Source organism: Gallus gallus, chromosome 7, assembly GCF_016699485.2.
Source record: "Gallus gallus isolate bGalGal1 chromosome 7, bGalGal1.mat.broiler.GRCg7b, whole genome shotgun sequence".
Taxonomy (NCBI): domain Eukaryota; kingdom Metazoa; phylum Chordata; class Aves; order Galliformes; family Phasianidae; genus Gallus; species Gallus gallus.
In genome coordinates, this window is record NC_052538.1 from 901,450 (window position 1) to 925,054 (window position 23,605).

Genomic DNA, 23,605 nt, shown 5'->3' on the forward strand with positions numbered 1-23,605 from the left:
ACTCAGTCCATATTCAGTCTATGTGCAACTGACGCATAAAAAGATTTGCTGGGAAAATAAATCACAAAATATGTTTAACTCTTATATTCTTGTGGGGCCAACATTACTCCATGCAGCTCGTGGGTTGGACACATATGCCTTAATGTAACAAAGCTGACACCTTGTTTTTCATTTCTTGTTTTTCATTTTTTCCACAGAGGAGATAACAGTATAGTGATTTAATTGAATTAGCAGTAAGATACAACTTCAGCAGTTTCTATATTCCACTCAGGTGTACTGAAGCAGTACAAATAGGTCTACATTTACAGATGCTTTTGCAAAGATGTCAAATGAACTGCTACAACCCTAAGAATACGGAGACCACTTTTCCTTTAATCCTGACTTAATCCCTGCAAATGCAAGGCAGCAGCACCAGCCAGCCTAGAGGGAACCGCACTGCATGAAACATTTTCATTGTTACTACTCATATAAAACCGCTAGCCTACCTAAATTCTGGTTACAGTTCAATTCATCATTCTCATTAAGTTAATAACCCTGCAACACATCCCACCCCCCAAAACTACCCCACTAAACCCTAACGGCACAAAAAAATCACAATCTGACACAGTGCTACCATGAAAGAAACAGCACAATGAAGATACCAAGCACTGGTGTTCTTACAGCCACTTTCTCAGGAGTTATCAGCATAACACCTCAGTACAACATGCCAAACTGCTACCCTAGTTTTCAGCTCTGATTTGCCCTAAGTATCCATCTGATTGCTTTCATAATGTCACTGTTCCTGTAACTGTACCATGTTCTGGTTTGCTCTCTTTGCATTCTCGAAGCAATCTAGCTTTTTCCCCCCACAGAATATAACATATTTAAGCTTGAACTCATGCTCCATCTGTCCTGTTGATTTTGTGCCTGTTGCAAGTGTTCAGGCTAATAAAATCTCCCTAGGAATAATGAAAGATGACCTGAGCTGACAAAAAACACCGATAAAGAAACAGAACATGTTTCGAGGTATTAGATAACTAAACAAATCCTGGTTCATAGACTGGCAGCAACTACTGGCTTTATAAATAAGATGAAGACAAAACTTGGAATACTTTGATTAACTCACTACTTCATTAAAGGAGTAAAGGGAGCACCTCTGAGCTGCATGAGTAAGCAAGTCACAATCTCATTCACAGAGCTGTTGTTCCTTCAGAGCTATTTCTCAGATGATTTCAGTGTTAGGTATGCATTTGGAGAAACACAGGCTGCACATTCTTTCCCTTCAGAACAACGTGTACGAGAAGAAGGAGGAGTTTTCATGTGCCATTTCAAGGTGAGACTGAGCAATTCCGAGTGCTCAGCTGGCAATGACTTCCGCAGTTGAACTGATACAAAGTCATTACAGCCATTGCCCAACATAAATCAACTCTAAAAGATGTGGAAGGAACTGTGATTGATTTTTAAGTATATATCTCTAAAACATTAATAAGACAAACACGAGTATTGAAGTTACTCTCTAGTACTGAAAAATATTACAAAATCTTACAAAAAGCAGAATTCCATACACATTTTCTATGTTGTGAACAAAGTTTATTTTTCTCTAAACTCATTTCTACCTCTTTTGTCTTTCACTAAAATGCTAATGCTGAAGTTGCAGTATCACACTCTCACCATGGCAACATGCAGTGACAATATAAACAAAGAAACAGGAATTCCTTGTGGGATAAAACAAAAAAGTTACAGTCAGGAACATAAAACTCTCATGCAAACACAAACAGTCTTAGTAATAGGAACAAGAAACTATTGTCCAGTACTCTCAGTTCATTGAAGTCATTTTCCAGCTTTATCTGAAATATGAAGATGGCAATTTTAAGGACATTGCAGCTTTTCTAATTTAGGACTTGTGATGCTGCGAGCCTTACAGTAACACTGATGGCAATGAATGACTTATTTTAATTCTTGTTTCACTGAAACACTTGCCTGTCAAATGGAGAACAAACAGTACACCAGAAAGTTACCACTCTGGAGAAAGAACAATGAACACATGGAGCTGTGCTTTAATTTTAGCATATTGGAAGCTTAGAAGAATTATTTCAAGCAACAAAAATTTTGAACATAATCTGAACATTTGTTCAACTTTTGTTACAGTAGATTATCTGCTCTTCACGTTCTAGTATCATAATTCTAATTTGAGTAACAAATAGTTATACATCAAGTCCATGCAGGAGATAATGGACACCACAGGAGAGGTGTATTGAAGGACAGGAGCGTGAAGTGAGAATCAACTTTGGCTAGGTTTTCTCATTGTTGCTTTGCTCTGGTTTTCTACGCAGTAGCTCTGATAGTAGATACTGAGAACCACCATATTTGAAAAAAGAATGAGCCTAACACTTTCTTAGAAAAACATCTGCAACAGGGAGAAAAGCTAAGTCAGTAGTAAGGCGTAAGTCATACTCACGTGAATAATACTTAAGTAAATGCACATAAGTTAAAGTGAAGTATTCACATGCAGTATTTTGACGATTTTTTTCCCCCCTCTTTTCCTAACATCCATTTCCTAAGCTACATCTACTGTGTTAACAGTTAACCTTATTCAAATGATGTCTGCAGCGTTTTCCTGAGTTACTACAGTGGCAGAACACCCTCCAGTTCCAGAGGACATTGCACTGAAGTAGCCACATTAAAGTCAGGTGAGCTGCACATCTGTGGGAGTTAAAGAGGGAGAAACTCCTCAAGCAGAGGAAAGCAAAGGTGACAGAGCAAAGTAATAATTTTGACCCCCAAACCAAACTTAAGTTTGAAGCTTCAAGAAAACAAATCTTTAAATGAATTGGGTATCCTGTTGTAAAAGAAAAGTAACAGCGAAGATAGAACTGATTTTCTTTTATTAGTTTAATTGTACTGCATTTTCCATTTTTTCCTACTCATCCCCTGAATGCTTTTCTCTCAGAGCTGACTGTTGTTCTATATGCGTGTTTCTTAGTAAAGAATCTTTTCTTCACATGATCTCACATTAAACCTAGCTAGAAAACCTACGTACAGTGATCACTACCACTCGACACTTGCCGCTTAGTAGCTTCAAGAGTATCAGTAACTAACAATTTTTTGAAAGAGGGACAGAGGAAAAATTAAAACTAGCTAGGATGGGAGCTATTTCTTTCAAAATACAGCATTGCCTTTTAAATCCACCATTCCCACAGCTATTTGAATGAAATTTGCAGGTTGCCGTCTAAATACGGAAAATATTTTTCTTCTCAGCAATATAGACTATAGGGAATAAGATTTTTAATTAGAAAGATTATTTTAGCAACTGCAAAACTGTTTAATAGTGACTGATTCAACCTGTCAGCATGAGGTATGAAATTAATCCACTGCCTTCTTGACCTTGATGTCTGCTAACTCGAAGATGAATCAGTAGATGAGCCGAGCGTCTCAAATGAACTATTCAAAGAAAACAAAACTGAGCTGGAAAGTACCTTATAAATTATTTTACAATGGCAGTTAATCCAACACTGTAATGTTGGCTGTCATTTTTTTTCCACAAAAAAATTTATGCTTTTCAATAAAAGACCTGCCTTCTGGTGACAAAGTTATAAAATTAATCTAGTCTGGATCATAGCTGAGTCTAACAAAAGAAAATGGTGCACCTTAAAATACTTTGTATAAGGGTTTAGGGTCTTTAAAATAGCCACAAACATTGTTAATAAGAGGACATTGAGAATACATTTAGTCTTGAGCTCAAGGACCTGATGTAGAATTCAGAATTTGAGATCTAATTTGAGAACAGTGATTACAGTGATTTGAGACAAAATTTACAGAGCACCTCTAGTATTAACTCAGTCCTTCCTTGCCCCCCCCCTCCCCCATTTCATGCCTGCATTATTACCTAATTATTCTGACAACTAAGTGCATTAGCTCCAAGATGCTCTGATGCTTTCGTATTCTGAACTTTGATCTAACTGCATCAGGGTAGCACCTAAAGGCTCCACCTCATTATGCTAGAGACTGCACAAACAATGCAAAGATAGCTCTTAGCTTCAAAGAATTCATGATCCAAGTGAACAGTAATAATTGACAACAACTTCTTGGAAATGCACGGTACAATTTCTGTTAGTACCTCTGAGCTACTGAGAAAAATCAATATAAAACACTGAACTGCATTCTTCCTCGCGAACACCATTCTAATAACAGATAGAAATACAAGTAAAAAAAAAAGCTGTAGCTACTACAAAATGAACAGAGGAGTGGAGGGGAAGACTGCAAGCTCCTGACATACATGGAGAAGGAGCAAGGAGGATTCACCTGACCACTAATCAAAGAAAACTGCTTATACTACATTGCTCAGACATCGGTTAATAAAAACAGAACCAAAACACACAAAATCAAAGTTCTCGCAACTCTACCTGGTTTACCATTTCTTAAAACTGCTAGAACATTAAGGATGCACGTGCAGTTTTGGCATATGTTTTTCCATTTTGAGTATGGTTTGCAGTTTCTCAAAGCCTCATATACTGCACACTGGATGTCGCCTCTAAATTTTCACTTAGCCCACACATTTTTGACTTGAATACAGGATTATTGCTGAGAATCTGCTCTTCAGGAGACAAGGCTTCCATCCCACCTAATTTCAGCTGAATGCTCCAATTAATGTGATTTGCTAAGCAACTTCCCTTTCTCTATAGGATATCCCATTTTGAAAATATACAAGCACTACTGCAACAATAAGAAATATGCCTTAGGGACATTTTTAGCTCATGATTGAAATTATGAGTTTATCCCAATAAAATTCTTGGCTCCACATGTATCGAGATTTGATGTTCGCCTTCATTTCCCCACTTTTCCTCTTCTTAGCGAGATTACAGGAAAAAAAAAAACAGGAAAACAATTGCTTAAACTATGGGAACTGTCTAGATTTTGTTTGCCCTGAAGATTCAGAAAAAAACAAAATGTTGCCTCTTAAGTATGCAGCAGAAAAAAAAAAGGTTTACACCACTGTAGCCCAACACCCATAGCCAATAATTTCTAGTAAAAATGTAAAATCTTTACAAATTAGTTCATGCAAATGTGATCCTTGGCAATGACTAGCTCCTCTGGCATGTTGCAGCTAAAGTTCTTAGGTTCCAAGTTCAATGCGCTTTTTAGTATAGGGCAAGTTGGGATTTACTCTTCCTGAACATCAAGAGGCATTTCTGAGACAAACGTTCCTTACAGTTTAGAATCCACTATTGACTGCTTACATTATTAATCTAGCAGAGTTCATAAAGTCACCTACTGCAGCTAGCAACTTCTCCAGTAGTTTCTTGATGACAAACCCTCATAGAGAAGATCAGCACATGTTCTTTTGTTTTCAGAGTGGTGAATAAATTTTACATGCTGCTTTGCCTGGCTGTTGGACACATTTCTATAGTCTTACTTTAGTTTTCAAGACATGGTTTTACTGACTATGCCTTTACAGACATTCCTGTTCAGAAAGTTGTGCCAATATCATGTTTTCCATGATCCAGTTCTATTTCTACGATATTTTCCAGTTTATTTTGGGAGAATTTCCTGATGTTTTTTTTAGTGAAGAGTAGATGTAAGAAGGAACACCTCCACAAATACAGCAAAGGCTGAGAAAACAGAAATACCCGGCTACGTTTAAAGTAAAAATAGGAGATTAAAAGAGAAGGAGTTAATTCACCCGCAGGCCTGATTTTAATTTAAAGCAAGAACAATCCCTGAGCAGCTATAGGCCACCTAGCCCACAGGTACAATAATCCTGATGTCTGAACTCTACAGCCTATTAGTTCAAGTGTCAGATGGCAATTCACTTGATGGTTTAGAGGCTAGAAAGTCTGCTTAAGCAAACCTCACATTCTCAGAGCTGATAGCTCACATGGGGATATAACTACGCAGAAAGAATCCCTGGAGGTCATGCTAATAAGGCTAATTGGTAGTTTCAAGCAGACTTAAGGAGAGGCAAAGGAATAAATATCAGCAACAGAGAAAGAACAGAGAAGGATGGAGAGAGAGTTGTGCATGCTTTGCTGACTGTAAGGCCTTTGAAAGTTCTGTCCTTTCTCCTTGCATACTGCTGTATCTTTTGTTAATTGTATTCAGACTAACCTGAGTATTGTTCAGTTGTTCAGTTTTTCAAAGCCATCGGATAAATAGAAGCAGATGCAAAACACAAACCCCTAGGTACAGGTAAATATAGTCACCATAAGGAACATGCCCACTAATTCCTGCAGGTGGCCTTACCATGCTTACATGTGCTGGGCATTGAGAGCTACTCAAGCATTCACAGCATGCATTCATGCAGTTTTGAACCTCTGTGCATTCATAAGCAGATAGAGGTCTACAATTGTCTGCAAATACCATTCAACTTCCATTAGGGTACAGTGATACTCTATTGACTGGAGGTAAAGTCTGGTTCTGCACTCGGAAGACTAGACTGAGGCTCAGGAGATGCAGACATAATACTGTTCCCTTTACAAACTGACACTAATCTCAGGCAAGGCATACCACAATGTCAAACCACAGAGCCTTCTGAGGATCTTAACAACTGCAAAGGTTCTAAGGAAGCCAAACTGTTTTGTTTTCACATAGACTAAAATCAGCAACTGGAACTACTCGATGCTCAACACTTACAGGCAACTCCCCTCGTGAAGATACCTGCAGGAGATGATGCTTTTTTGCTGCTTGAAGTTTACATACAATCCTCCTGCCTCACAGACATCTTCTCCTGTAGAGCACTCATGGATACAGTGTTACTCTCCTACCATTCTCTTAAGTGCATAAACTTGTAAGCAAAATGGAACAGACTCCTTTTCCCAAGGCAGAGAAGTCTTCTGGAAGTATCCCTTTCAGTCTCCAGATGCTTTATTTACATGTTTATTACAGCCCTAGAATAATAAGCCCTAAATTCAATGACTGCAACGTATCAGAAATTACTAAGCAATTCAGACTTGCATTTTCTTATAAAATTGTAATTTGCTGTTTTCAAGTTTCATTTGAATATTTTCATAATATTCATTTTTGTGGTTAAACTCATTTATTATGATTACATCCAGGGCATTGTGAGACTAGTGAAAGTTGATTTAAATTCACTTCGTAATTATAATAAATTTAATGCAGGAAAAATGAATAATTTCCTACAGTGCCCTTTTACATTTCATTAGTTTCTAATTTGCAATACTTTTCCTGTTCTGTTTGGAGTATTTTGCTATATCTAATTTCACCGTATAAATTTAAGTAGGCTTTAATAGCATGTCTTGTACCTTTGTTTACTTGGAAAAAATCTATATATAATTTTCTCTTTGATATTCTTTCATAATTATTTTTACTGACACAATCATTCTGCAATACGCTTGCTGAGGGAAAAAGGAGAATTTGCTAGTACAGCTACATCACTTGGTAGTAGGAGTGCAGCTTATGTCATGACAACATGGTTTTGATAACAGAGTACAAAAGTGATACAGACAGTCAAAGGCAGGACACCAAGAGCCCTGCCTGTACTTCACTGAACTACAGCAGCACATTTCAAGAGCAATGTACTTTTCACTTAAAATTCTTGCTCCAGGCAAGGATTAACTGTTAGTTCGGAATGATTAAAAAAAAAGTCTGAGAAATTAGTAATTAGGTATCACATTCTGTTTGCTGTACTGCAGTAAGGAACAACAGTACTAGGTACTGCCAAATAGAGCGTTTGCAACCAATGCACTATGTTACAGTTGCAGCATTGATCCAAAATACATGTGCAACGATTGAAAGATCATTTGAGAAGCTGCACAACAATTCACAATTAACTGCCATAAAAAGCCTACAAGAAAGTTACAAAGCAAGGTTAGCAGTCTTTTTTGGAAGAAAGTTTTGCTCTTTTAAGTCTCTTCAAGTCTTCAAAGCCTCAAATTTAAACTTCATCTGGAATCATACGTATATCTGTCATCAGGCAAAATCCAGCCCAAATAACACTCCTTAAAGCCAACGTAACATAAAGAAGCACGCATTCTCTATTACCGCACCGATACACGGGTGGGTCGCTCCACCTAATGAGCACACACAACGGTACATCCCTTACATACTATGTCTACATGTTTGAGGAGAGGTCGGCAGTGGTCATGAGATCTCAAACCCACTTAGGTTTGGTTAATTAGCAATGGGGCTAACTTTCTCAGCAGGCTAGATAGATATGCTAATTTTCAAGATGCTCCTAGAGAAGATCAGCCATACCAGCGTCCTACCCATAATGATATGTGAAGTTTTAAAATAAAGTAAGCCTCAAGTACGAACTAGGAGGACAGAAGCCTAGATACTAGGAAGACATCTTATCTCTTAGTAAAATAAACTCCAAAGGGTTTAACATGCCATGTTGCTACACAAAATAGCAGCTTCCCAGGTCTTGTATAAGGTCAAAGCTACTGGCTCTGTAGGCTGCTAGGAGCCAACATAAACACTAGACTCACAAAGCAGAGCCTCTAATCTGCAAAATGGATGTACATGTAGAAATTTGATACAAACCAAAAAAATAGCTAAGTGACCATAAGGGGAATCTTGGTAGCATATGTGTAATTTACTAAAAAGAGATGAAGTAAAATTCTTGGTGCTTAGAGCAGTGGCTTAGCAGAAACACATCCCTCAGGGTAGTATCAGTTACGTGATGACACAACAGTCAGTTCATTTTTTAAGGTTGCAGTCAGGTTCTGTTATGAAGCCTCACTTTGATCACACTTTGTTTTAGAGAAAAAAGAACTAGCCAAAAGGCAAGAGAATTAACTTGAGGGCAAAAGAGAGCTTTTTTGTTTTCCCTCCATAGTACAGAAAATAATACAAACATCTGTTCTTATTTAGGAGCTTCTTAGTTACAGAAGAAAAATTGAGATGTTAGTTAGAGTAATAACTGCATGTCTTGGTAACGTAAATAGCATTTGTTAGGTAAAAGTTCCTGTGCTGTTGCACCTAAATGAGCCCTATGTCTCCATATTTTACAATGGAGCCATTACTACCAAGATTATAAATAAATTTTTGGAAAAATAAAAAAAGCCGTGTAAACAATATACTTTCAGTCAGAGCATTATATTTGTGAACAACAGGAGTAGACAGAGCAATGGATTACAAAATTGTCACTTCAGTAGGCCTACATTACACGTCCATACTGAAATATAACCCACTCAAACACCCCTCATCAAATCTAAGCACTCCAAATCCCTCATCAATTCATGCCGTATACAAACCACCATGGAAAGCAGGACATTTCTGTATAACAAATGCCATGACAAGTGGGTATGCTCAGAAGGTCAGCAAGATTCAGGACTCCTTCCTGTTTAGGGTGTTTCTTATGAAACTTGTGGGTCCTGGATTTTATTTGCAGAAGAGCAAACCCTGACTGTTTTCTTGTATAGAGGATTATTGTCAGAGATCATCCTGAAAATGCACGACCTTGGAGATAACAGACATTACTGACTTGGAATTAAGGACTCTTCTCCAAATTGTACAGAAGAGTACAATTCTGTAATATTACAGCTGGCTTTTAACATTCAATTGCCTTGATTAGAATTGTTCTTCATAAGTCAGCAGTTAACACGTGGACCGCATTTTTATCAACAAGATTCCACTAATTCTTAGAAGGTCTAAGGAATCAAGTAAAGACACAAAACCCCATCTTTTCTAGATTTATTTTCTTATTTAGTATTTTTTTCTGATAATCTCAGGAGATTAATGTCAGCTTTTCGTACCTCGTAAAGAACAGAAATCGTGATTTTTCCTCCTAAGTAATTGGTATTCAAGAAACTATGCAGCAGAACAAAGCTCACTTGCCCACGGAAAAAAAGAACACCTCTGCTATTGCTTTTCATCAACTACATTTGATTTTTTGAGCATGTCATCTTTATTATTCTTCACTCACATAATTACCTTTTGAACAAAATCAGATGGAAAAGCATTGTCATTTCTATCCAATAAATAAAAAAGCTGTATGGGTACAATGTTATAGAATTGAAAGGAGAAAAATAACAATCAGCATTTGAAAAAACAAAACGAAGAAAAAACTACCATGTGTCCTTAATTTTTCTTTATAGTTGCTGCCTGAGTTTTTAATTATTTCATGATCTAGTTCCAAGGTATGCAATCAGGTGGACATATTAGTTAAAAATCAAGACATTACAGAACTCAAATGATATACTATTACAACCACTGTCTTCTCTTAAACAAAAAGATATTGCAAAACTTGACCAAAAAAAAACCAAAAAACCCCCCTCAATCCTCAAGCACAGCTTTGGTGAAAACCTCATTTAAAGCAAATAGATAAAAAAGTCACCTTTAAAAAAAAAACATACAATGTAGTACATTAGAGCTTCCCATGAGTTTTCTAGTTTCATGTTCCCAGAGGCAACAGCACAGGACTCCCCATGAGGTCCGAACCAACAGTGAACCAACATTGAACCCAGAAGGCATCAGGGCCCTTATTAACCTAAATACAGTGGACTTCATTTGAAACAATTCCCCATTCTGTTTCTTCTGCCTAGACAGTTACTGACACTGCTTTTACAGTTAGCATCACTCCATCTTTATTCTAAATTTTTCTTCTGCATATCTGTAACAACTCCTATTTATAACATATACTATTAAGAATGACAATGAGACAAGGCAGGTGAGAGAGAACTCTTTCTAATATAAAAAGACCACAAATGAACCAACATTTCTTCAGTGCATTAATGGAATTCATAGCTTCAACTTGCTCTTAAAACAGATGGTGTGCTACCCCTGGCATGTATTCCTTGCTCTCAAAACGTGTAATATAAAAGCCAAGCTACCTGGCAAGACAATCCAGTTAAATGGTGATACATCCGGTAATACACTCTTTGGTCAAAAACTCAGGTTGAGAGCACACCATAAAAACATGTTCACGTGGCAACTACCAGAACTGAGATTCAAATTTCCACTACAAATGTTTGCTCACTGGGTGGTAATGTCAAGCAACTGAAAATTGCATATACGACAGTAGGGAATACCAGTATAGGAAACTGAGTTCCCATCTGAGAAGTTGTTTTCAATTTTGTGTTAAAAAAGATAATTAAAAAACCCCAAACAATTATGGGATAATTGATATTAGAGAAATTTATCCAGAACAGAACATGGTGCAATCCTACTGCAACATACTCCCAGTAAAATGACAAGTAATAACTCACTTTGCCCTGGTTTCATTGGATAGCATATATTCCCATCTCCCTCTGGCAGACCATTTTTAAAAATTATTTTGGAAAAATGCATTTCCTGTGAACAGATGTCATTAGGCTAATTAAAATGCCATTACAGAACTTCACTGTAGCTGATATAGAAGAACATTAGAATAAGACTTGTGATTTTACTGCACAAAAATCACATTATTCTACCATATTCTGAGAGCATTTGACATTTCAGCATATCCAGAAGATAGGATTGTTACTCACTGTCTTTGCTATTGTTCAAAAGAATCTTGTGTTATTAATTTTAATTTTTATACACTGTAAGAAAGCAGTTTGATATTAAATTCCTTTGCAGTCAGAACTTCCATCCATTTGGCATCCACTAAAAGGAAACAGAGGATCAAGCAGAAGAGAAACACCAGTTTGCTTTCTATGAAGTCATCAAACATTTCAGACAGAAACAGAGTCACCTGACCATTATTTAAGAAATAGAGAAATTTCATCTGCAAAATGGACTTTAACTTACTAAGTTTTTCCTTGCTATTTGGCTACTCCATGTCTCTGCAGTTTTTAAATGAAAAGCAAGATAGAATGCACTGTGCTTTAAAGGTAAGAAGAGAAAATAACTTCATATATTCTTACCTTTGCATTATAGGGAATATAATGCTTTGATAAGGCTTCAGGAGTGTGCATCCATGTTTTGTCTACAGAAAAGCAAAATAAAAGAAGCACTGAATAGGTTATTCAATTGTTAATTGACCTCTAATATCATTTATCTGGAAAGCACCAACAATACTAATTATGCTCACATACTCATCTGTCTGAAGTAGTTACTGGGGCTAAATGGAAACAATATATATTTTTTTCAGCTCCCTGTTTACATGAAAGAACCTCATTACTTCTCTTGGGTACATTTCTCATTTTAATTGACTTTATTTACCATCAGCATTGCAACTCCTCCCCTTCAATTTATTGCTCTAAGGAAGTTTGCTGCTTCTGCTTCTCAACATCAGTATTCCAGGCATTTTATTATTTAAAGCACTAACCACATATTGCACTACTAATGATGTTTGTGTGATGTTTTATTGGGTTTTGACAGATTACCAACATGTTAAAGGCACTAAGGAAATTATTTTTGGAAAACATATTACAGTGAAAATTAATAGAAATGAAGCCTTAATCTTCCTGTAAGAAAACAGAAGCAGTCAGCTTGTAGTAACTGATCCAGAAGTTTAGAACTTTTTTGATCTTTCATTATATAGCCTAAAAAATTGCTTTTTTTTTTAATGACTTTTGTATCACAGAACTGTTGTCTTACTTTTCCCACTGCGTATATAACATGGTGACATCATGACTATTAGCAAAACATTTGCCTTTCAATTTAGAATATTCTAATAATTAAGGATGGAATTAATAACATTAGACATGTTTTTATCAGAAATCTAGAAATATTTTTTTCCCATTTGAAATAAATTAAAGCAAAACATGCAAATCCCAAACTAAAGAACCGTATTACCAACTACAAGAGGGAGTCTATATCACTGAGTAGTATTTTATATGCCAAACATTTGATATTGAGTAGTATTTTTAACACGACAAAACTCTTGTTTTAATTAGCATGAATTCAAATCACAGATCTGGAACTTTGTTAAGTAACAGGATAACAGCTTAAAGCAAAACTTTCCCCTTGAATGTTCACAAACATTTCTCTTAGCCTTAACAGAAGCCAGAGTTATGGCAATTACTTATTAGCTATGCATAAGAACAGTAATAATCCAGTCCACTTCAAACTGATTAGAAGCAAAAGTTGTGATGTTAATTGACACTAAAACAACTGAACAATTTTTGGATACAGGAATGCAAAAAGACTGTTAAACAAGATATTCATTACCGTCACAGGATCAAAACTGCAAGGCTGAAACTTTTGTCCTTAAGCCAACGTCCTTGTAGATAAGAGTGGGTTCAGACGTGTTACTGATGAGTGATATCATCACTTCTTAATTAAGGAAGCAGGATTTGTCTGCTCAGAAGCATGCAGAAGTATGGCTGTGTGCTGCAGCAACTGCAATTCCTTTCAAGCGTGCCTTGTGACTGCAGTGCAGGAACCAAGTACCTGCTGATTTTCAGAATTCTCTAAGAACTGAAGCCTGATCTCCATTTTGAGTACAACACCAAAAGCTGACATTAGCCACAAGTGATAAAGGAATGAAGTTGGAGTGAAAAAAGAACACGAGAATACAGCCTAACAGCCAAAAGCTAACCATGAGCTCCATGAGCCAGGTCTGTGCAATGCTGAAAGCCAGGAAGCAGGCTGCTGACAGGCCTCTGCCAGAAGCCCCAGGGCAAGGGGGCCAGGCCAGCTCTCTGCCCCATACTGCTTAGCACAGCAGAGTGAAGACCTGCCCAGTGCAAAGTTAAGGTCTCAAATATGCATTCACACTACTTATGTCAATGTTTTACATACCCATTTCTTCCACATTAGCTGTTCACTAGCTTCATCAGCATACTAGCATACTTAAGAATTTGTAAAGAAAAATGCTTCGAAATAAAATACTGAATCTCTTAAAAAACAAAAGCCAACCCCCCAATCATTATAGTCTACTGCAAACACAAACAAGCAATAGTGCTGTGGCTTCAAAAGACTAAACTAAATGTGTACCAGAGAAGACTACTCTGAAAAATGTTTCCTTCTCCCTTCTTCCCATCCCATGAAAGACAAGTTCAACCAAATCCCCAAAAATGATATTATTTAGTTGAAGAGCCAAGCTGGGAATACTATTCTCCATTAAGCTGTTAGTCATCTTCCCATTATTATCACTAGGCACAAAACTTCTTCTGAAGCATTTCCGTCAAGTCACCCACCTGCGTCCTATAGGGTCTGGAGCAAAGGATAATGCTGCTAAGAAGCTTTCTAGTACTATGGGCACACTTATTAAAGAGAAGAAATACAGGCAGGTTCTCTCCGCTCAAAAGGAAAACAGTAACTTTGCTGGGTACCAAAAAGCTACCTGGATTTTATGAGACTAGAAGCATTAATTAAAACAAGCCAGCAAGTAGCATTTCCAACACCCACATGCAGATCTGCAGAAGTGTGACAAAGGCACTATGTATTCTACTGATGCTGGAAGCCCATTTCCTAGGGGCAGGCAACAGTCATGGGCTCGTGGCATTTCTGGCATTTTGCAACCAATTGAACAGAAAACTACAAAAAAAGAAAACCTATAAAACTGGTATTCTTTTAAACAGCTGATTTAAGTGTGGCTGCTGTTTGCATGATCCCCTCATTATTAAAATTAATTTAAAATGGGCTACCATGATTTAGTAGTTATTCATTTTGAAGCAGTAAACAAAATAGGAAACCCTACAGTGACATACAATGAAAAGTACTGCTCGTATTACGATTTCATTATTTACATAGAAGCAAGATTTCTAGACATTTAATAGATAAGTAAATCAGCAAGTTCTAAAGAAAGGACCAAAACCTAGACAAAACAAAAACTGACACAAGCATGCATTGTACATAACTGAACTAGAAAGTGAAAACTACAATTATTTCACCTGGTGAAAACCACAGCTGATCCAGACTCTGTCTGAAGCTATTAACCTATGGTGCATTAACATTTACATTAAAGTTGACATAAGTGCCTAATTTGTGTGTTTTCCTTTGAGAATAATGACTTAGGGCCATCCAAAAAACCATTAAAGCAGAAGAAGAACTTAACTCGAATTAAGCACAAGAGATTCGAGGAGGCAAAATGCTGAGTATGTGGTGATTTTGACTAACAGAGTACCACTGTGTTAGCAAAAGATGGGAAGCGTGTATGCTGTTCACAATGCAACTGCAGAGTAAGCCACAGCACTGCATAAAGAGAGCCAGTAACCCCGTAAGCCCATACATGAGTACTTCTCAATCATATTACATGCTTGCTGTGCACCACAGACTTGTAGAGATGGATGTCCTGTGGCAGCAGGACAGCACCCGATCTAGATTTTAAGAGGATATGATTGCTGTGAGAGTTTCTTGGGTTTTGCCCACTGCCAGTGGGAAAGTTGCCTAAAACTAACATTTGGAAGATGAATCATTTGATAGATGTAGTTGCACAGGCAATTCGCTCCTTTCTAGTTCTGCTGACTCATACCAGTCCCTTTCTACCATAAAGTGAAGCAGCCTTCACAATCTGCATTCCATGTGGAGTACTAGCTTGTCACACTGTCTCGAAGAAGGAGGCAATATGTGGCCTTGGTGGCATTAAGAGAGCAGAAAGGGAACGTGCAGACAAATCCCACACTGAAGTCAATAGACCCAGAGACTTCATAAAGTATCCAGATCAACTATGCTGCACTTATTAGAGGATGACATCAGGTTAAATAACAGCACAACTCACCATTTATCTAGCAAAAAGGAAGGAAGTAACAGTGCCAAGAAATTGCTCTCAGAGATAGATTCCTTCATGCATTACTTAATGCTTAAGTATTGTAGAATGGATTTTGTAGGGAGAAACAGGTGAACTCTTTTATTCTAAACTGCAAAACAATGCTTAGTAGTGCAAGTTTAGTTAAGCTTCTCTGAATCCCAGACTCATCATGGACTCTATACATGGCTCTGCTTAACTCAAATAAATACTTTGGAAGCTAACATAAGCCCAAGTGGCTGTTCAAGTTAATACAACAAACAGAGAAAGACTCTGGTTTGAACATATTTTTAGTACCCTAGTGAAAATACAATCCCTTCTAGAAGGTATAAACTGAAGTCTTTATTCTTTATTGAATCAAAATCTCTTTGACATCAGTGGATATGCAGTAACAAAGGAGCAGAAGTATTGGAACTGTCTTTTCTTTCTGCTTTATAAAACTTGCTATGAACAGTAAGATCTTACAGGAGATTCAACCTGCAGTCTCCCAAAGAAAAGAAAATCTCACAAGACCATTGCTCCATCCAGTGCTGATTCAAGGAACGTGCAGCTTACTTGTGTGTGCATGTACATAACTGTGTTTTCCATATTACCTAGGATATCTTTGTATCGATAAAGGAAATCTTCAGGAAAGGAAACAGAATATACAGTAATATAAACAACAATACACAATCATCACCTTGCTGAGCCACTTCTGAAGTCCATACAGACAGCTAGCTGAAACACTGAACCCTAAGACTTGATGTCCGTGACCAGAGTTTTGATATAAATGCAGTATTAAAACATGGCAAACGAATCTACCTGCAACCAGCAATTCAGCTAGGGTGTTCACCTCAACCTGCAGAGGAATGACTGGGAACAATCTATATATTCAAGTAGAAGTTATTTATTAAAATTATGATGAGGTTAATATGATTAAACAACAGAAATAAGATAAAATTGTCTCAAGTATGTAAAGGCAAATGACACTCAATATACATAATTCCAAAATAATTAGCTGGTTTGTGTTGGTTTTGTTTTTTCAAAAAAAAACAACAAAACATTCTTTGGAGACTTATCTATTCTTTGACAAGACACTGAAACCGTATCTTCCCAAAACTGAGTGAGCTTTACAGAATGTTTAGCCCCTCAATGTCCTTCAGTTGTAATGTTCAGAACTTCATGAATCATTTTAAATACTTCATTACTAAAATAGTGAAATGATATCATAGCAATGCTGTTCGGCATAGTTACAAAATGAAAGAAGTCTATTTGCACTTCCTCAAACAGTAACACTCACTGCATGACCTACTGAGTATACACTACACACTTCAAGACATCGATGTTAGCATCTAGGACAGTTTTGACAAGAGGAAAGACATTAAAATAAGATATAGGTGCAACTAAGCAGTGTTTCGCAAATCATTGCTTTTGCACTCCTTATTCATGGATGTTAAGGACTTTGGACAAGTTCCTAAATCAGAGCAGCAAACAAAACAAAACTTTAGCCTATACCTTCCTGTTGCCCGTGAAAGACTTGCAGTAGAACTCCTTGTCTGCTGAAAGATTTGAGTTGAAGGTGAAAGAGACCAGCATAGTATCATCTATTGTAAGTGATCACATTTTTCCAAAAACTTTCACTATGGAGTACATTCAAATCTAGCCTCCAGCTTTTGCTTTTTGGAGTGCAGAAAAACGTTCCCATGTGACTATATATAACTGCAGGAATGTATCAACCTTGATTTTAAAAAATTACTGAAACAATGCAGAAGATGCTCTAATTTGATAAGTTATAAAAAGCACTGGCTGAACTCTCATCGACACATTTCCAAAAGCTGTCTACTGAGGCTGTAAAATTGCATCCTGAGCTTTATACGCTCACACAAAATAATGCATTTTGTCTTTAATTAGACATTCGTCCTGCTAAATAACAGGGTATGTGTGCAATTCATGAAGCATATTTAGAGCAACTTCCCCAAGCTAACAACCTTAACAGTACACTTCAGCAAGAACTCTACAACACATGCTAGTAACAATTCTGCATAGAGAATTTATTTGCTTGTAGATCTCAAAAAGTACCCTTGACTAACTGCTGTACAAAACACCAAGCACTCTGCTAAATGAGGCTGCACAAATTTTAATAGGGTGGAAACCGAAAGGCTTAAGTCTCCTCCAATGCTGTTCTATTCTCATGTTAACAGCTAGAGAAAATAAATGCACTCATAGCTAACAAAATCATATGATTTAGACATTATGGAGAAGCTGCCACATTGTTTTCATCAGAGAGAGCAAAATATTATGCAAGCCCAAAGAGATTGAATAGCTGCATGAAGTCTCAAAAGAAAAAATGTGTTTATCTGTGCAGACTCAACATGAACCCTTATAGAGTTCCCAATATGTACTTTTAATTTGCAGCTGTATATCCTCTAAAAACGTACTACAGCCAGTTCTTTCCAGAGCAATCCAGGTCAGCTAGATCCATTCACTCCGCTTTCAAAACTCAGAGGTGATATTATTTGCTTGATTTTTGTGATGAGGAACATTTATTTTAAGATCCACAGGGAAAGCAAACACATGTATCCTTGCATGCAAATGCATGCATGCATACATACTGCAAAAAACCACACTTCCTTGTCCCGTCAATTGAAAATTTGGTCCTTACCAAATTAACATAGCAAATCTGCAACTTTCATTGTTAGCATACTTTAAAGGGAACCTCAGTAGCTTAAGAGAACAGTACCATACAATAAAATGGCTTAAAAATAAACAAAGCCATATGCAGTTAATGAGCTAAAAAAAGGTTATTGAATATTGTTTAAACAATACCATACTTCAAAACCAACAAAGCATCATCTAAAAAGCACAAAATATACTTGTGTAGGTATTTCAAAAATATTGAGACGAATGATTTTTGTGTTAATAAATGAGAGTGAAACAACACGAATATTTGATAAACAAAAATGCACCCTTCACTTCTAAGCTTTGCTCTAGTAGAAATTCTTACTAAAAATTCGTATCTGGTGGTGGTTTCCTTTTGTTTGCTTTGTAATTAGAAGAATATCTGTAGACCACAGCGAAGATAGCAACTGCATAAATATCTTTGGAGTATACAAGCATTTACTGATTTTTTTTTTTAATCACTATTGTTTATGTTGAATTGCAGCATACAATATATAATTTAATTAAACCACTGATATGAAATACCTCAATTCTTTCCAAGAACAGATCTGCTTTAGAGCTATACTTAATACTCTAGGGCTTCACCTGTTGTCTACTCATTCAACAAAGACAGACAAACCAAAACACCTGTCTCTCTGGAACATAGCATGAGTCTACAGTACAAATAAAGATCACATTAGAGACAGTCCGCTCTTGTAAAAGAGCATCCTATAACCTTTGATTGGATTTTATCCATATTGCAAACCCTGATGATTAAATCCAACTGTCAATATTTTCATAGGTGAGACTCATGAAAAGACACTACCTTGAAAGGATATTGCTGAAACTTATGATTTACGACAGGCAATTGCTTCAATACATTCCCTTTAATATTACAAATGCTATCTACATCTCATGAGCTGTTAATCTGGCAGCAATCACCAACCATCATAGGCCAAGGAATCCACCATTAGCAAATTCAGATTCTGGCACCCAACAGCAGCACTGGCACTGAACTTCGTGCCATATGAAAACTAAGGCTGACATTTACTTTAGGATGAAATAGGATCACTGGGGTATAAGAAAGAATGAACTAAATTCAGCTGTGATTTGTTGTCCTCTGCAAACTAAGTAAACTTTTTTGGAACTCAGACACTGTAATTCAAAGCTAAATTTAGCCAGAAGTAGGTACATGGAATCACATATTTAGCAATATTTTGAGACAGTTTCACTCTCTTTATCCCAGGAAGTCTGCATTACAGCTATCCCATACTCAAGGATGCCTCTTTCTCGTATCTAATGTAGCAAAATCCAAACAACACTAGCTCATTTTTGTTTCATAGATACACCACTTATTGTACTAATGACTCTGAATGAAAAACCATAGGACCAGTAAAGTGTTCTGGACCTATGTGGGAGATGTCCCCTCCACTCACCAGAAAGAAGAGGAATGTGAAGAACACCACACACACACCCCTTAACAGCAACAACATAACCCACAACACAGCTTATGTTTCTGGTTGTGTATACACATTACATGTACACACAACCATGTAAATTAAGATCAAAAAGATAATTCAGTTTAGATACCAGTACTCTAATAACTGGAAAAAAAAATCCCAATATTTATGACAATACAGCTTTTACAAAGAATTATATGAGGTTACAAAGAACTGCCTACATACAAGACTTAAATCATGAAGATGTACACTTAGATATTTAATGAACTCTAATCTGTCACTTTTTACATTGCAGTATTATTTTTCAAAGCAGCTATGCTACCACACTAGACTTTCAAGGAAAAATTAAAGATTAACAAAATTAAATGACCCAGAACTGGATTAAATCCAGGATACAGCCATGATACTGCAGATAGATTCAAATATATTTTCACAAGCGTGGTTACGTTAACAATGCAACATTAACATACAAAACATTGTTCTTAACTTGATGTTTATGTTTGCTTTTTTTTTTTTAAATTGGAAAAGGAAAGAGATCTTTAATAATCTATAAAAGCTCTTCTTTGGAGTAAAGTCCAAGGAATGGAATGTAGAATTTACATTTTTGTACAGTTACTAAGTCATATAGTATTTCTAAAACAGAAAGTTTTTATCAGTATCCCTGATATATGCAATTGGCAGTTCAACCAACTTCCAGTGAAGTCAGCATGAAGGTCACCTCTTCTACTTGGAACAGGTATGGAAGCAAGGGATATTTTGCCCCTACTGAAGCATGAGAGTTCAGCAGGTGGTATCAGCTTCATACTAGGAATTAACCTTTTTCTCAATGTTATTTCATAAATTATGTTTCCCTGTTTTATGAGCAAACTGATTAGAATAGATATTATAACTTCAATTTATGGTTGCCTGTGTAAGAACTCCCTGAAATGAGCTGAATTTGTTAACAATTCTCATTTTCTTTTATTTTTCATTGTCATTATTAGGGTGAAAGAGGAAAGCTTGATTTCATTTATATTCAATTTGAGATTTTATTACGTTAGTTAGAATTTCAACTAAAACAGCCATCAGTCAACTACAAAAAGTTTCAAATGAAACACAAACATCAAATAATCAAGTTCTATTGTGTGTCATATGATCTAATGTACACTGTTAGCAACAGAGCCCTCAGCACACCTATATTGGAAATGGCTATTTCATGCCCGTATAATAGCCTTCAAAAATAAACTTACACCAAGTAATTGTTCCAGATATCCTACTTACTGCAAAGTTCCACTGTAGTAGTGGGAGTACTGAAGATGAGAGTCTGATCATAGAAGCATAGATTGGCCTGGGCTAAAAAGGACCTCAAAGACCATCTTAATATCAACCCTTCTGCTGTGGGCAGGGTTGACAACCACTTGACCAGGCTCCCTAGCACCACATCCAGCCTTGCCCTGATCTCTGAAGAACAGCACTATGATTTAGGACAAAGCTGTTTTTCTGTAACGCTCAGTACACAAGCACTCATGTCACTCTTCGTGTCTGTGGGTAGTTTTTTCTCTTTGAATAGTAAGAGTTAATTAACCAAGAGCTTGTATCCTTTTCCCACTAGTAACTCATTCCTAGCAGCTCTTTTGTGAATGCACAGTCTGCTAGCAAGCCTTCAATAAGGCTGTTTTTTAGTACTTTTCTTTTTGCTTTACCTATTAACATCTGCTGTTAATAATTAAAGTACTTCTTGAATACTTACAAGGAAACTTCTGCCATTTGAATGGTAGTGGAGCAAGAACCAAGCTTTTGAGCAAATGCAGCGAGGTCCTAGCCAGCCCAGTCACCAATGTAATTGGTTCAAGGAGATAAGGAGCTATTATATGTTCTGTACCTGCATCATACTAAAAGACGAGTAAACACTGACTGTGATGAAGATGATTTAAGGACAGTACCAACCCTACTCATTTCAGATAATCTTCAGCTATTGTGAATGTATCACACCTATTTAAACTCTACTAGGAATTCTGTATGTTTGAAACAGCTGTTTCAAACTGCTCCATGCAAACTTCTAATTAGCACAAAGCCAACCAGGACAGACACCTGGAGGCTAATTTAGATTTATAGAGAACTGCCAGGGAAAGTCACTGCACTCATCTAGCTCCTCAAAATATCCATGTTTTTTGTGAACAAAAGAAACCCATATCAACCTCACCAAACACAGGTATGGAAGTCATTTTAATGCTGAAATCTGGGAGTGAAATCAGGAAATCCATTATAGAAGTTCAACAGCTGAACATTTTGAGCCCGCTCTTGAAATGATTTGGTTTTCAGATTTCATCTTATTAAATACTGATATAGCCAAGCTTTTCTGAACCTCAAATGACAATGTATATGTATATATATATTTTACTTATTCTTGACAATTGTTCATCTGAAATGTGTCTTTTTCTTAGAATAAGAGAATGTCAATGTGTTGCATTATTATCAGCAAACTAAACGGATGCCAGTATTTAATTCTTCTGTTTCCTCACCTTCTGAATCATTGTTAAGAATCCACAATATTTTTATTTCACTGTGCCTGCTTGCTTTTATGATGTCTTGTTCTTGTTGGGGTAAAGAGAACAACCCACAGAAAAACTGATCGACCAACAAATACTCTTAAATACACTGAAGTTCTAGGACTTCAGGTGAGGTTAGTAAAAATTTTCCTACCAAGAGCAAGTGAACACAGAAAAGAATTAGTCCCAGCAAATGATCTCAGATTCCAGAGGGTAGAACCTCAGAATTGATTAAATGTGCCCTTGCCAACAAGAGCAAATTGAATTAGCGAAAGAATGTTTCAGAGCTCTGTGTACAAGTCAGATTGCCCATAAATAGCCCATAAAACAGAAGTGGTCTGTTTCTGAAATGTGGCATGCTAAGTTTCAATTATCAGAAACTATTAGAAAGGAGAAAAAAAAGCATCTGCAGCCACACAGACACACAAAAAAACCACTATTAAAACACTAAGTTTCTTTTCCACCCATGATAAATAAATCCACAATTAGCAGATATTGGAACAGTCTCTCAAATTCTTTGGAATAAGCTAGGCAGCATTGTCAAGCAACTACTGGTAGGCATACATCTCTTGATAGGGTTGTTACCAATACACATCAGTGATTAAGAGCATGGGTTATGGATTTCAGTTTATATCCTACGCATGTCTTTCTTCTGAGGTATCAAATGATCTTCAATTGGTTTTTGTAGCCTTTGTGGATATGTTTATCTTTTCTGTGATCAAGCTACATCTTCTGGTATTCTAATTTGCTTATCTCAGTTCGTCTCATTGCAGCAAATCAATGTACTAGACAGGAAAGGATGCAGTGATGTTATCGCTTCATGCTGCTTTAATGCATGACAGATTCCTTTTCTTTCCAGCTTTGATATTGATACAAAAGCAGGAATTCTTGCTAAATAAACAATTTTTTTTATTTTTTTTTTACACTCAGTTCAGTAGAGTTTACTTGATTACTGAAGCAGAGGCTCAGGCTTAGTGTGTCACACTTAATAACCTTTAGAAGAAAATACCAAAACAAAAAAAAAGTAGCATGACTGATTTCCTACATTCTAAACAAATGAGAAAAACAGCAAAAACGTTGACAGAAAAAAAAAAAAGAATACAAACTGCACTTCTGCTTCATCTAAAAATTATGCTTAATCCTAAATAGACCACAAAAAGAGAACAAGCAAGCCAGAAGCACAACTCTGAATATTCAGTGGTTTTATATACTTTTGGAAAGGGTGCATTTCAGACTGCTGCAAATTCAGAATAGCTTCTTAAAGCTAAGAGATGTTCTGCAGCATGAGATACTCCGAGTATATTAAAGAACGGCTTTCTAAAATAGCTTAACCAAGAACCCAGTGAACATATAATGTAAATGTAGAAGCCACTGTTAACTCTTTAGAAGTTCTAAAACTCTCTAGCACATCCTTTGGTGAGTACAGG

General features: G+C 36.6%; 1 protein-coding gene across 13 annotated transcripts in view; it reads right to left on the reverse strand.

Moving 5' to 3' along the window:
• The window catches only part of GULP1 (GULP PTB domain containing engulfment adaptor 1), a 161,780-nt gene that overhangs the window by 79,475 nt on the left and 58,700 nt on the right, over positions 1-23,605 (reverse strand). For 10 of the 13 annotated variants that reach the window (XR_006939882.1, XR_005861577.2, XR_005861578.2 and 7 more), the window contains one exon: positions 11,784-11,845. The exons of the other annotated variants lie outside the window; for them this stretch is intronic. Coding sequence is in view for 7 of the 10 variants with exons in the window: in XM_004942416.5 (XP_004942473.1) it covers positions 11,784-11,845 (62 nt within the window). In the remaining 3 variants the exon portion in view is untranslated. The remainder of the gene's footprint in view (positions 1-11,783; positions 11,846-23,605) is intronic. 13 annotated transcript variants of the gene reach the window in all.